Below are 12,681 nucleotides of genomic sequence, written 5' to 3'. Positions count from 1 at the left end.
TGACAGACTTTGTAATGTGCCAGGTGATCTGTTGCCCCAAATTTCTGCAAAGGTCTTAAAGACCATTTTAAGGTTGGAGATATTCATCGTAACGCACAGTAGCGATATTAGCTCTTGTCTCACATTTTTAAATGAATCTTTTTCCATGCCAGATTTAGGGAAAACCTCAGGGGCATGTGAAGAAAAGAACAAGAAACAGGGAGGTAGGAAGCGCTCTCTGTTTGTTAGAGCTGCAAGATCACCGATTCAGAAGGCAGAGGATAGAAGTGGGGAATAAAAAAAAAAGAATGGCATCCAGGAAAGAGAGATTTTGGTGCCAACCACTGGACATCTATGGGTTCTCTGCTCTCTGTCCCTTTGGGACAGCTGCTGGGGGTGGGGTGCAGGGCATGCAAGGGCTTTGGGCTGTGTGAACAGACGTTTGTTGACAACAGGCCAGTTTCAGTTTAGTTCGAAACTATTAAAAATTTAGTTTTATTGGTGTCTCAGAAAGGCAGTAATTGTTCTGTTCCCCTGGCATATCTATTCCATGAGGCAGGTTGTAACTCGTCTTGTTTGCCCAAGCCTTAGCAGAGTCCCCAGTGAGGGGACAATTTGACGGTGTCAATTGGAAAGCAAATCTGTCTCCTGATCAAAAGAAACCCACTGAGGTAGCCGTTTGTCACCTTCTTCCCCTCAGTCCCCAGCGTGGGGGACTCTAGCAGCTCTTGTGCTCGGCATCTTTGTATCCTGTGGACAGCTCGACCCGTCTGGGGAGCTCTGACTATTGGTAGTCAGCTGGGAACCCAGCTTTGTGTGTGCAGGGGTTTAATGGAGGATGATTCCACAGGTTCCTGAACAGTCTTTCACCAATGGTGACAAACTTTTCACCAGTGGAGAGTAGGAAGCACCACTTGGTGTTTTTCAGACCCAAGTCCAGGCACTTATTGGCTGGGTGGCATTGGGCCGGTGACAACTTCTCTGAGCCTCAGACTCCTCATTTTGCTATCAATGTTGTTGCGAAGAGTAAATGAGAGAAGTAAATGTGTGAGAAAACGCTTAGACAATTCTGGCACACAGGAAGGGCTCAGAAAATGGTAGCTGTGGCCAGTACCAATGGTACCAGTACTGCTGCCATTGTGCCGAACCTCAAGACGAGGAAAATGTCCCCCAGACCTCACAGCAGGGATGAAGTCCTGGGCCTTAATGCCCTCTGCAAACAGGATGTAACAGTATAGTCTAGCACAGATGGCTTAAGTAGCTCCTCTTCAGCTTGAAAGACAGTTGGCCTTGTTCAAATAGATCAATCAGAGGAAGTTCAGTCGTAAACAACATGGTCAATCCTACAAATCAATCTGTAAACACCAGTGATGCCTATTTAAAGACCTAAAGCAAAAATTCAGAAATAGAAGGTAACAAAGAATTCTAACCTTTTTGGTACATCAACTGCATGGTAGCTCTCAAGAGAAAGATCAAGTATTTGCCCCGAAAGTTTACGAAAAAGGATTTTGGAAATGAAATATCTACAGGTTAACAGTGCTGTAGGTAAGATGTGTTTTTTGGTCATATTAACCTTCCACTGACTACTGATAGATATGAGAAACTAGTGATTCATAAATGTCTTTCTCTGATGTTTCCCCAAGATGTACACTCTCATCTAGCGGTGAGGCTGACTGTCCCTCTTCAGCCATCATAGCTGTGTCTACCCTCTGTCTCCATGGGAGCCAAGGCACCTCATGATATTAAAATAATTTTCAATCCATGAACAAGTGAGATTAAATACTGAAGAGTAATTAGTGATTTCCGGAATTAGTTGATATTACTCAAATCAACTGGGGAATGAGTATTGGAAAATAAAAAAAATAAGCCAACTTTTAATAATACAAAATTATTTATTAGTTAAAAAATTATAATTTGTTCATTACACAGAAAGTAAAACGAATATTCCCTACAACAATTTTAACTGTAAGCGTACAAAGTAGGAGTGGCACTATGACTGGGTCTGAATTTCATATTAATGCCTAAATTAGTGTTAGAAAATCGAAAGTGGTGACATGTAAACTGCGCCTGTGATATTTTGTTAGCAGGTTGCATATTTTGAGTTGTCATCTAGAGGTGGTAAAAAAATAGATGTATGCATGCCATGTTCCAAACTAATGTGATTTCTATTAACTATAGCAGATGTCCCAGTTTGCTTCCCTCCTACAGAAATCACTGCTTGCTGCTGCTGAGGGAGTGAAGTTCACATAGTCTGTGCTGGGGTAAGAAAAACACTCTGAAGCTCTGAAGGTGTCCAAGTGTTCTGCCTCGCAGGACGCACAGCAGCAGACAGAGGCGGTGGCAGAGGAGAAGCAGTTGTACTGGGTGTGTGAGGGCAGGTGAGGGTAGGAGTAGTCTTCCGAGGGGTAGCCACAGTTTCTGGTGTCCAGAGAAGGGGGAGAGGTGTAATTCTCCGGAGTATATGAAGGTAGCTGAGCAGGAGAGTAACTGTAGTCTAAGGAACCAGAGAGAGTGGAGGAATCCGAAGGCCATCCTGGGGTCTAGAGAGATGAAAACCAAGGAACAAAAAGCTTGATAAATTAGACAGAATTAAAAGAACTGAATAGAGTAGATTTAGTAACTCAGAGGAAGAACATTAGGGGGAAAAAAAAAAGAAAAGCACAACAAAACACCCAACCCAACCCAAGTCTGCAGAAGTAATTTTATTTGCTGGCTGGCGTGATTTCATGACACCGCATTCTATACTTACCTATTTCTTTCCCAACAATAAATTGCCTTGCTTCACTGGCTTTCTTTGTTATAAGCATACTTTAGAGCGTGCTTTGTTCTTAAACCACAAAATCCCATTGTGCTTCATCACCTGCGCATCAAATCCTGCTGTGTGCCACGATATAAGCTGCAGGTGGCACCCCGGATGTTCTCCACACCCTTGACTGTGGAGAACAAGGTGAACATACACAGGTAGAACCGAGATCCTCAATGAGCCAGCGTCTGGGAGACTCCAAGACTCGAAACTACTGTTACAGGCGCTAAAGTCTTGACCCCTGCAGAGAAAGGTACTTTCTTCTTCCTCTTAAGCAGGTCCACAATTGTTACTGAGAAAGCCTAACTTGGAAGCTGGAAGAGAAGTGAATGACTGGGGCCCTGTGTGCATATCCTGTGGAGTTAATTTCTTATCCCCTTAAAATTTAGTCAGATACCTACACGGACTTTTGACAAACCAAAAGAAAAAAGTATTTACATTAAAAAACTACTTTCTAAGGTTTAAAAAAAACTATACGAGTATCTAAAAGACATCTTCAACAACTGGTATCTACCAATGGACACCTTATTTCCATTTTAAGTGGTAACACATTTTCAAACATTTGAGGTCCATGAAGAACAGACAATCCAAATGTTTTCAACTATTAGGACTTCATTTTTTTACCAACCATCTCAGACCCAAATGAGTTCTTGTGCCTGTACCAGACCAAAACAACCAGTTAGTAGAGCCAATTCAATGCCAGAATAAAACAAAAAAATCCCTTATCAGATGACAGTTTGTACTGTGTTGAAACAGCCTTAATTCTAATTTCTAGAACTCAAAAATCCAAGGGCCATTGTTTAAATCAGTAATTTCCAATGAGTAGATTTCTGAACTTTACAGTTTAAAAACATTAAATGAGTATTGCCGGGAAACCTCTTTTTATGGCCACACACCAAAAGTACTTGGGCGTAGCCGACTTGGGAAATCATAATTACGTGTGTATCCAAAGGATTTTGCCCTTCAGTGTGTGGCTATTTCTACCTCCATTGAGTTTTAAATGGTTCTTTGCTTGTTTCCTGGATGATTTTCTTGTTGATAGTGTTTTTATGATTTCTCACGAGATGATACAAACTCTCTGCCCCATAGTAAACAATAATAGGTTTTGTAAAGAACAGAGATAAATTACCAGGCTCTGGTTAAAGCAGAAAGGGGCAGGCTGGAAGCTGTCTGGGAAATAGTGTGGAGTACTTTGCATGGAACTGGGCGAAGGGTCCGGGTGTGTCTCTGTCTGAAGGTAGGAATCAAATATCTGGTCGAGGAAGCCTGGATTTTCTTCACAAGAAACACAACTGGAAAATTCTCGGGGTTGGAAATAATTGGGTGTGGAAGGAATTGGTTCAGGCTCAAAATACTGTCCTAGAAGAAAAAGGAAAAGGAGAGATTTTTGTTTAAAAATTGCACTTACAGATCTGAATGGAGTTCTGTTCTTTATTCTGAATATTTACTACCTCTAGGGGGAAAGGGGGCTTAAGAAGTTCGAGAAAAGTAAGCCAGCAGGCAATCTGGATTTTTTAGTTGCCTTAGAGAATTCAAGTCCACTGAAATGAATCTGGTTAATAATGTGGAAACTGGCTGTAAATGCGGCCTGGGCAAAAGAAAACAATGGTGATCCCATTTCTGTCCAACTGTCACAGTCAAGCTCAAACTTCCCCTGTCCACTCTCCTAGACTATAAAGCACCAACACCCCACCCCTATCTGCAGTCCAAGTGATCCTCATCTCTCAGAAGTAACTTGTAGTGTTGTTTGAGACTTTAAGAAAACTTCTGATGCCATGGGAAATAATTCTCTTGATCTAGGGTTAATTGCTTTCCAAAAGTTTTCACACTTACTCAGTAACTTAAATTTTGAGGAGTATTACAAATGGCAATGCATATTATAAATAGAGAAACCAGGAATGTCTACAGATTAGTATTGCTCATTTTATATTACAAAAAGCAAAATGTTTCCTTAGTGAACATGTTACACATGATCATGGAATTAATATGTTAAATACCAAACAAGAATAGTTCTGAAACCCCTCCCTTTTCCATTTCAGTATTAATAGGCCCCATTTCTGATTATTACCCTTAAATGCTCATAGAAGATAGGTTTAGAGTGTGTCCATCAGAGGAACGACAGAACACTGGAGTTTTTGAAGTCTCGAGGCTCCTTTAAGGTCAAGTGGCACATTCAGTGGGGAGCTCCCATAGCACTGGTTTCCTTATATATGACCTCCTTAAACTCTGAGCCGTTGAGTGGCATAGGTAGGAGTGTTTATGTAATAGAGTTATTCGTAATGGGCTGAGAAAACTTACACTTGTTTGAACTGCTTTCTGGGAAGAGAGAAAAGGAGGGGAGGGAAGCCCCTGTTGGCTAGAAACTAAGCGAAACAAGAGCAAAGGCATTATTCTAGGACCTCGGGATGTTCTGTATTCCATCTAATAGTACACTAAAAAAGATAACAGGTTTCTGAAAACAGTTCTGATCTTTTAATCAGGTTTAGTTACTTGGAGACAAGGACCTGGAACTAATGTGAGGAACAAGCTCTTGGAGCAGAGTAGGTAGCAGGGAATAGACAGTTCAGAAATGAGGACAAAATGTTGCACTTGTTTCCTTGCTGGGCTTGTATTTGGAGTCACCATGCCTTTTTTCACCTTCTGATTGGTTGGATTCCAATTAAATGGTGGTGCCTATCCTAACCCCTGAATCAAGTACTGAAAGCCTTTCGAGATGGACTTTTGGAAGAGTTTTTGAGGGAATTGTAAGGCTGGCTTTACTGACCTGCAGAAGATGGTGGAACTGGGTCTGAAAGGTGGACACTGTTGCCTCCGGACAGCTGCCAAAGCAAGAAGATGACCACAAAGCAAAGTGAAATAAAAGTTCTTTAAAGGGAAATCTAAGACATTTTGACGTGAGCTGTGTTGCCTCCTGCTTAAGGTAAGCCAGATTCTTTCTTCTGAAAAAAACTCACTGTTGTGAAATACAACCAATGTTATATCGTCTTTGGATTCAACTTTCATTTTTGCTTGGGGATTTTTTTCTAATATCTCCCACTTAAATTATACAGGTTGTTAATTTTGATAAAAATTAATTTAAATGATTTGTATATGACATAAATGAACAGTGCAAGAAAACACAGTAAATAGCCTTTCTATTAAACTATTTAATTTAAAATAAATAAGGATTAACATTTATTTAATCCCAACTGTCCGTAACTTAGTCAATCATTTTCCTTAAAAATTTCATATACTATCTGGCAGCTTAATCCTGGATAGCTAAAAATAGTCACATGTTCTTCCTAGCTATGAAATATTAAAATAGAGAATACTTTCTTAAAGTTGTATTCAGTGAACTGGAGCCTATCTACATTCTAGTTAATGGCTGGGAAATATTTCACCGCTCGGTATGTTTTTTACTATTTTCTATAAAAGTTGCTTTTTTTCACTACGATAGTTAAATACCTGAAGTTTATGAGACTGTTCCTTTTAACTATTCAAAGTAAAGTAGCCTGTGTCTTCCAGTTAAATTGATAATTGTACTAACTGAGTAATTTAGGACTTCTTTTTTTTTTTAGATTTCAGGTGGTGGCTTTAAAGTTTAAAGGGACCAGCCTTGCTCTGAGAATCTGTGCTGGGAAGCAGAGCTCAGCATGCCTCTCTCCTGGTTTACAGGGTATACTCACTCCTGTACCCTGAGCCGCTGGGAGCCTGCACAGTCAGCCGCTGCTGAAACAGGAGGTGGTGTTAATTTTGAAAACGATCCATGCTGTAATATCATGAACCAGGAAGCTGGAATCCCTCACCAGTTCTTTATGCAAATATTTGGCTGCAGCTTAAGCTCAAGCACTTGCAAGGAGTGGGTTTTAAAAACTCGGCTTCAATGTAAAGCTCTGGTTAACCCCATTCCCCCCCGAATGGTCTGTTTGTAGGCCTCCCCAGGTTATCTCCCTCAGGTATGTTTACAATACCCTACTTGATATTATCTTTCTAGTCATGGGTTCACTTTCTACTTTGCTGCAAGAATACAAAGTCTCCTCTCTCTTAGATTTCAAACAGCACAAAAATCCACAATCTACAATTTATAAAAATACATCAAGGCTGTTTAAAAAAACTAATGGTACAAAAGGGTAAATTATGCCTTTTGATAAGTACTAACTCCAGTTTCTCTTTATCCTAAAGGTAAAAGAGTTGTGTGTGCATGCGTGTATGTGTGTAGGGCTGTTTGTAAATTGATCTGGCCGAAGTAAGTTTTTTAATCAAACTGACAAATCTGGCATACACGTGTTTCTCCTGGCATTGAGACCCTAATGTTTGTCTCAATCTATAACTTCCATTCAGGATTGCCTTCTTAAAATTTCAAATTGTGGATGCTACTCTGACTTTATAGCAAATTACGATACATTTCTTCCTGCTTTATATATTTGATAAAGTTAACTCTTTCCTTGGCTTAACGCTTCCCAGAGGTATCCTTAAAGCACTGAACAAATTGGAGATGATCTCTGTTAAACCAGAAGCAGGCATACACCATGCCCTGTTACCTGCCATCCCTGCCTACTGAGTATACCTCACAGCTTTCCTAGAATCCTAGATCCTTCTGATGGTGCCCAGTGAGAGATTTTACATTTGGCTATCACAACTAAATCAACTCTGTGTTACTCCTCCATGTCTGTGAGGATCTGGGTGGATAAAATCTTCCAGAAAGCAAAGTAGGGCTGGCTTTGCTCTGCATGTTCCTGAAAGGCACTGGCTCAGAAGTACTGCTTGATTATTTCTCAGGGAGGAATTCAGAAAATTCAGATAAGTCAGACTGCTCCAGGGAACAGATACTGGTCAGATACACAAGTGCAATGTCTCAGCCTTGCCTTCCTTCCAGCAGCTAGCTAACAGGGGAACAGTGGCCAAACCAACCTGTAAGAGGCCAAGAGTAATCAAATTGCCATGTGCAAGTGGGCAATTGCAGTGCAGGTTGCAGCTGGAGCAGAATTCTACCAGGTACCAAAGCTCCTTAACAAAAGATTACATTTTGTTAGGAACGTCTTGATGATTTTTTTTGGCACCAGCAGTATTTCGCAGTTCCCTTGCTCCTGGTTTTATTAATTTTATAATAATCTCTGAACTGAAGGGGTTGATGGTTGAGGCTATCAGACTCCTGCTCAGCACAGCTGGATCTGCAGAAAGATGAATTTTAAGAGCCATTGGGTGGGAAGTTTCTTTAAATATTAAGAACAAGAAGATCTTAGTCCCACTTTTTGCTCTACCATTAGTGACTGTAAGGCTTTGACCTTTAGACGTAATAGAGGCATACAGATCCCCGATCTACTTACCTCCCCTGGTTGTCATAAGAATTAAAAGAAATAGTGAGTGTGCAAAAGTGCTTTAAAAGAACCACTGGAAAACCCTGTACAAATGGAAGGAAGTTTTATGGTGTTAGCTGAAATTCTACACATGGAGGTACTGACTTTACACCCAGAAAATGTAAAATGTGTGCTGTTCGTGCCATCACAGCAAGCTCACACCAGAACGCTAAAACTCTGAGCAAAGGGCGTGAATGAACATTACTGAAGAGCTGGCTTTCAATCCCTGTTTGTACTTTTATTTTAGCTGCTTTTGGGAAATAATTATAATGATAGTTAACATGTATTGAGCACTTTCTAAGTGGAAAGCACTCTTCTAAGTGCTTATGGGCAGTGACTCATTTAATCCTCACAAAATCCCATTATCTCCAGTTTAAAGATGAGGAAACTGAGACTGAGTAACTTGCTCGAGGCTTCACGCCATGGAGGAGCTGAGGTCTGAACCCAGTCCATTGGTTCTAAAACTTGTGCTGATCACCCCTACCGCATCTGCCTCTTCCCGAAAAGGCCCAGTTTCATGAAGTCGGGCACTGCACACAAACAGCACTGGACACAAAAACTGTTGTGCGACAGATGCCAATAAGCTGGAGACAGGACCAGTCTTACCACGGGCAATATGGGCTCTGTCCTTCATATCCGACATTCACACCCAAACCAACCCAAAGGCAACTGTGTGATCAAGGGCTCTCGGCAATGAACTGCCCTCTCTTGGAGGATAACCCCGCCTAGTTTATTTGGTTCTGCTGCTGCCCTGAGCACTCTTGGTAGTACTTTCTGCTTTAGGATGTACATAAAATGGCAGGGTACCCTTATGACTGCCCAGATCAATCGCATGATAACTTGGAACTGCTCAAGGCTTCATTGCATCTTAAGGAGGTTCTGTATTTCAAGCTGTCTCCTCTGAGGCTACACGGCCCCTTTCGGCTGGGAAATTTCAGTGCCTGGTGATTTACAGATCAATGACCTCAGAGGCTGGGTTCCAGAAGAATGAGGTGGCGGGGAATGCTCCACGGAGATTCTCTCCTTGAAGGGCTCCCTAAAAGGAAGTTCCTGGGAGAGATTTTCTTTGCATATGTGAGGGCACAGACACTGTCTTCCTACAAAATAACAACCTACTTACCTACTGGCTGCTTCTATCCCTGTATTGGACCAACATGCTCTTATACTCCACTATGATCAGTGAGGGATGGGCTCCCCCAAATCTTGAGCTCCACAACATGCCCCAGCTGTTCTCTGTTGCTTTCTGTGGTGAACTGGGATGAAGGTGGGCACAGCGTTATAAGAACCGCTATGGAAGGCCAGGCCCGGGGATGGTGACTGGGGCCTAGAGTGGCCTCCTACACCTTCCCAGACACAGGGCTGAATGAAGTTGAACACGAGTTGGGAAGAAGTGAAGGGTTTATGCTTACGGTTCCCCCCGAGGCTGCCTGGTGTGCCCTTCTCTGCTGCAGCAGCTCCTTCACTGTGATCTTCACCCGGACACCTTGATACACCTTAGGTTTTTCTGGGGAAAGGCAACCGAGTCAGTGGTCAAGTGTGAGGTTCGGATGTCAGGCTGGGGTGTGGGGGAGTTCTTTATAAACTATGGCATCTGAGGCCAGATCTCTAGGTCTGGAGAATGCAAAGAGAACGCTAAAAGACAGATGGGAAAGAAACTCAAATTTCTCAAACTCGAAAGGATGAAGAGATACCGTGGGCAGGTTTCAGGGCCCCAGTGGAAACAGAACCTATGGAAATCTGTGGGGCTACCTGCCCCAGGCTGAGCCCTATCCCTAGGCCAATAGCACAGGTTTTTCTGCTCAGGAATGTGGAGACCAGTCTAGGGGAGCTCACCCCTTGGCTAAGTTAGGGGAACCTTGGGTTCTGGTCTGGGAGAGGATGGAGACCTCTCCCAGACCAGAACCTGAGGAGGGGCTGGGCGTCGCCGCAGCTGACATAGCCCACCCCACTCCCACGCCAGTGGAAGTTTTGAGTCCCTTCCTTCTCCGCCAGGGCAGACGTGGCTTCTGGGGAGCCTCTGACCTCTACGTGCCCTTGGCCTGGAAGCCAGCCCTGGGGCAAGCAGCCGGCAGGTGGGTTTGGCCAGCCTTGTCCTTGGGTCGGTGAGGGACTCGCCAGACTGACCCCAGTAAAGGGACCAGGCCCGAGAATTCCCTCCCTCTCGTCTTTTTCTTCTGCCTTCTCTCCCTCACCCCCTTTCTCGCCTTTCCTGCTCTCCATCTTTTCCTCCTCCCTCCTTAGTCTCCGCTCCCGCTCGCTCCTCTTCCCGTCTCTCCCCACCCCCTCCCTTTCTGGGGCAGGCATTTCTCCGCGGCGCCCGAAGACTCCGAGTCGAGTCCGCGAAGCGCGAGCTGGGGAAGGCGTGCGGTGCGGCTGAGGACCGCGCACTCGGCCGGGAGGCCGCCCTCCGGAAGGGGCCGCCCCTGGGGCTGGCGGGGCCGGGCCTGGGTGCCCGGCTCGCGGGAGAGGCCGAGCGCGCCCTAGGGGTCGTTGGGGAGGGCGTCCTGTGCGCCGGGAGCGGGGGCAGCCGCGGCCCCGGGCGGGCCCCGCGGAGCCGCGGTGAGTAGGTCGGGCCGGGCGGGCGTTTGCGGGCGGGGGTGGCCGCGGGATCCCAGGAGCGACTCCGGCCCTGACGTCGACCCTGGAGTGAGCGCGGGAGAGCCGCGCGGGGAGGGGCGGGCCGCGCGATCAGCCGGGGCGCCCGGCGACAGGGCCGGGCCGCCAGCGCCTCGCCTGGTCACTGCGGAGACCGCAGCAGGACAGCTGGGAGCCCCCTGGGCCGGGTCCTGGGAGCTAGGGTTCTCCCCAGGAAAGGAGGTCGCGGTGTTCGTCGCCCAGACCCAAGGAATCCCGCGTCTGGCCCGCAGGGCCTGGGCGCCGCGCCCTGTCCGCGGTCCAGCGTCTCCCTGCGACTTCCTTGCCGCGTCCGCGTCCCCGCGGACAGCGGGTGCTGCCCGGGGTCCGCACAGGGACCGCCACGGCTCAGCCCTGCGCGGGCCGGCTCAACCGGCTTGAGTCCCAGGCTCACCGTGAGCCTCTAGCTCCCGCCGCCGCTGCTGGGCGCACAAAGTCCGCGCCGGGAAGTCCAAGGGTCACAACTATGACCAAGTGAAAGGACCGGTGGTGGACCGGGGTACGCGGACGCCACAGCGGCCAACTGGACCTGTGGGCCTCTGCCCTCGGGACCAGGCGTGGAGTGGGAGCGGCCACAGCGTGGCCCGTGCCCTCTCCGGATCCCGGGCTCCTACTTGCATGCCCTGACTTTGTGCCTCTCTGTTCCATGCAGGAAAAGCCGTGGAAATACACCCGGATCAAAACGCCCCTTACCCTCGTGACCCTACCCCAGGACAAGAAGCCGAGTTACCCGACATCGTGGTCAGCAGAAGCTGGGCTGGTGGCTGGATGCTGCAGCTGCAGGGGCTCAGCGCCTAGGAGGGCTCCTGTGCAGGGGGAGAGGCAGAGATGCAACATTTTTAAAGTTTCACAAAGCATCCAGCTGCACCCAGGTTCCTGGAGCAGGAGACAAACAGAATTAATGTTTTATACCTTCGGGTATAGGTTTGAGTTTTTTCCCCCTCATGCCAAGTATTTAAAACCTCTAGAAACCCATGATTTGACAATCAATGATTGCGCGATACTTTCAATTTGAATATTCAAAGGCTTAACAAAATGGACTATCTTCTGCAGAAATCCTGCACACAGGCACCCCACAGAGAGTCCACAGAAACAGGGGGTGAGACCCCTTTGGGGCCTGGCCCTTGCTTTTATTGTATTTTGAGCATTTTGCCCACCTTCCCACAGACAGAGCAGGAGTCCTCAAAGATGCTCTGTATTTCTGCCTCAAAGGCAGCTCTGGGAGCCTTGAGTGACTTAGGGTGCCCTTCATGACCACCTGAGCCAGGCTGGCCAGGCTGACTGATTTCCATCTCTTCAGTCTCTGTTTTAAGAGAAAATCTCAGGTTTTGGGGAGTGAACATGGCAGCCAGTAGGTCTGGCCTGGCAAGGAGTCACTCTGGGCCCAGACTGCAGGCTGGAGGCCTGCAGAGGCCTCAGCTCTGCACCTCATCTCCTTCTGGCCCCGCCTGGCCACGTGTTGGCTTCCCTCCCCTTTCTTCCGCTCTTTGTCTGTGCCCCAGACACTGGGGTTTCAGTACAGAATGCCTGCCTGTTAAGACCCTTTGCTCCTCCCCACAGAGCTGGGGATGCCTGTGGGGCTTCACCTTCTGGAGAGTTTCTGAGGCTGGTGTTTTTTTTTTCACTATGAAGTTCCCTTTTTTCTCCTTTTTATCCCTGTAGAGCCATTCCTGCCTTTTTGTTGCAGGAGCGTGTGTTGAGAGAAATGATAAGCTTGGCTTCTGCTCATTCTAGCTGAAAGGATATGGATTTGTGTCAGGCCTTCACACTTTGGGTGAGAGGTGGGAGGGATATGAAGTCAACTGCTTCATTGGTCCAGGCCTAAGCCCCTCACAAATGACCAGGGATTGTGCTGGGTTAAGTTCTCCAACCACTTGCTGTACCTCTTCTGTGTGATTTGGAAGCTGAGAAGACAGGAGTGGTCCAGAG

At 46.3% G+C, this 12,681-nt stretch overlaps 1 protein-coding gene across 1 annotated transcript; it reads right to left on the bottom strand.

Moving 5' to 3' along the window:
* Positions 1–2,147: 2,147 nt before the first annotated feature.
* On the bottom strand, positions 2,148–11,489 carry POU2AF3 (POU class 2 homeobox associating factor 3; the record flags this gene model as incomplete). The annotated part of the gene is made up of 6 exons (XM_079929588.1): positions 2,148–2,519; positions 3,912–4,141; positions 5,547–5,601; positions 9,528–9,622; positions 10,399–10,851; positions 11,483–11,489. 6 exons carry the CDS (start codon positions 11,487–11,489, stop codon positions 2,148–2,150), a joined length of 1,212 nt encoding a protein of 403 aa, XP_079785714.1.
* Positions 11,490–12,681: the final 1,192 nt, after the last annotated feature.

The sequence above is a fragment of the Stenella coeruleoalba genome (genome assembly GCF_951394435.1).
Source record: "Stenella coeruleoalba genome assembly, chromosome: 8".
NCBI lineage: Eukaryota > Metazoa > Chordata > Mammalia > Artiodactyla > Delphinidae > Stenella > Stenella coeruleoalba.
Note: the sequence above shows the minus strand (reverse complement) of the source record. Positions and strands in the feature narration are given on the sequence as shown.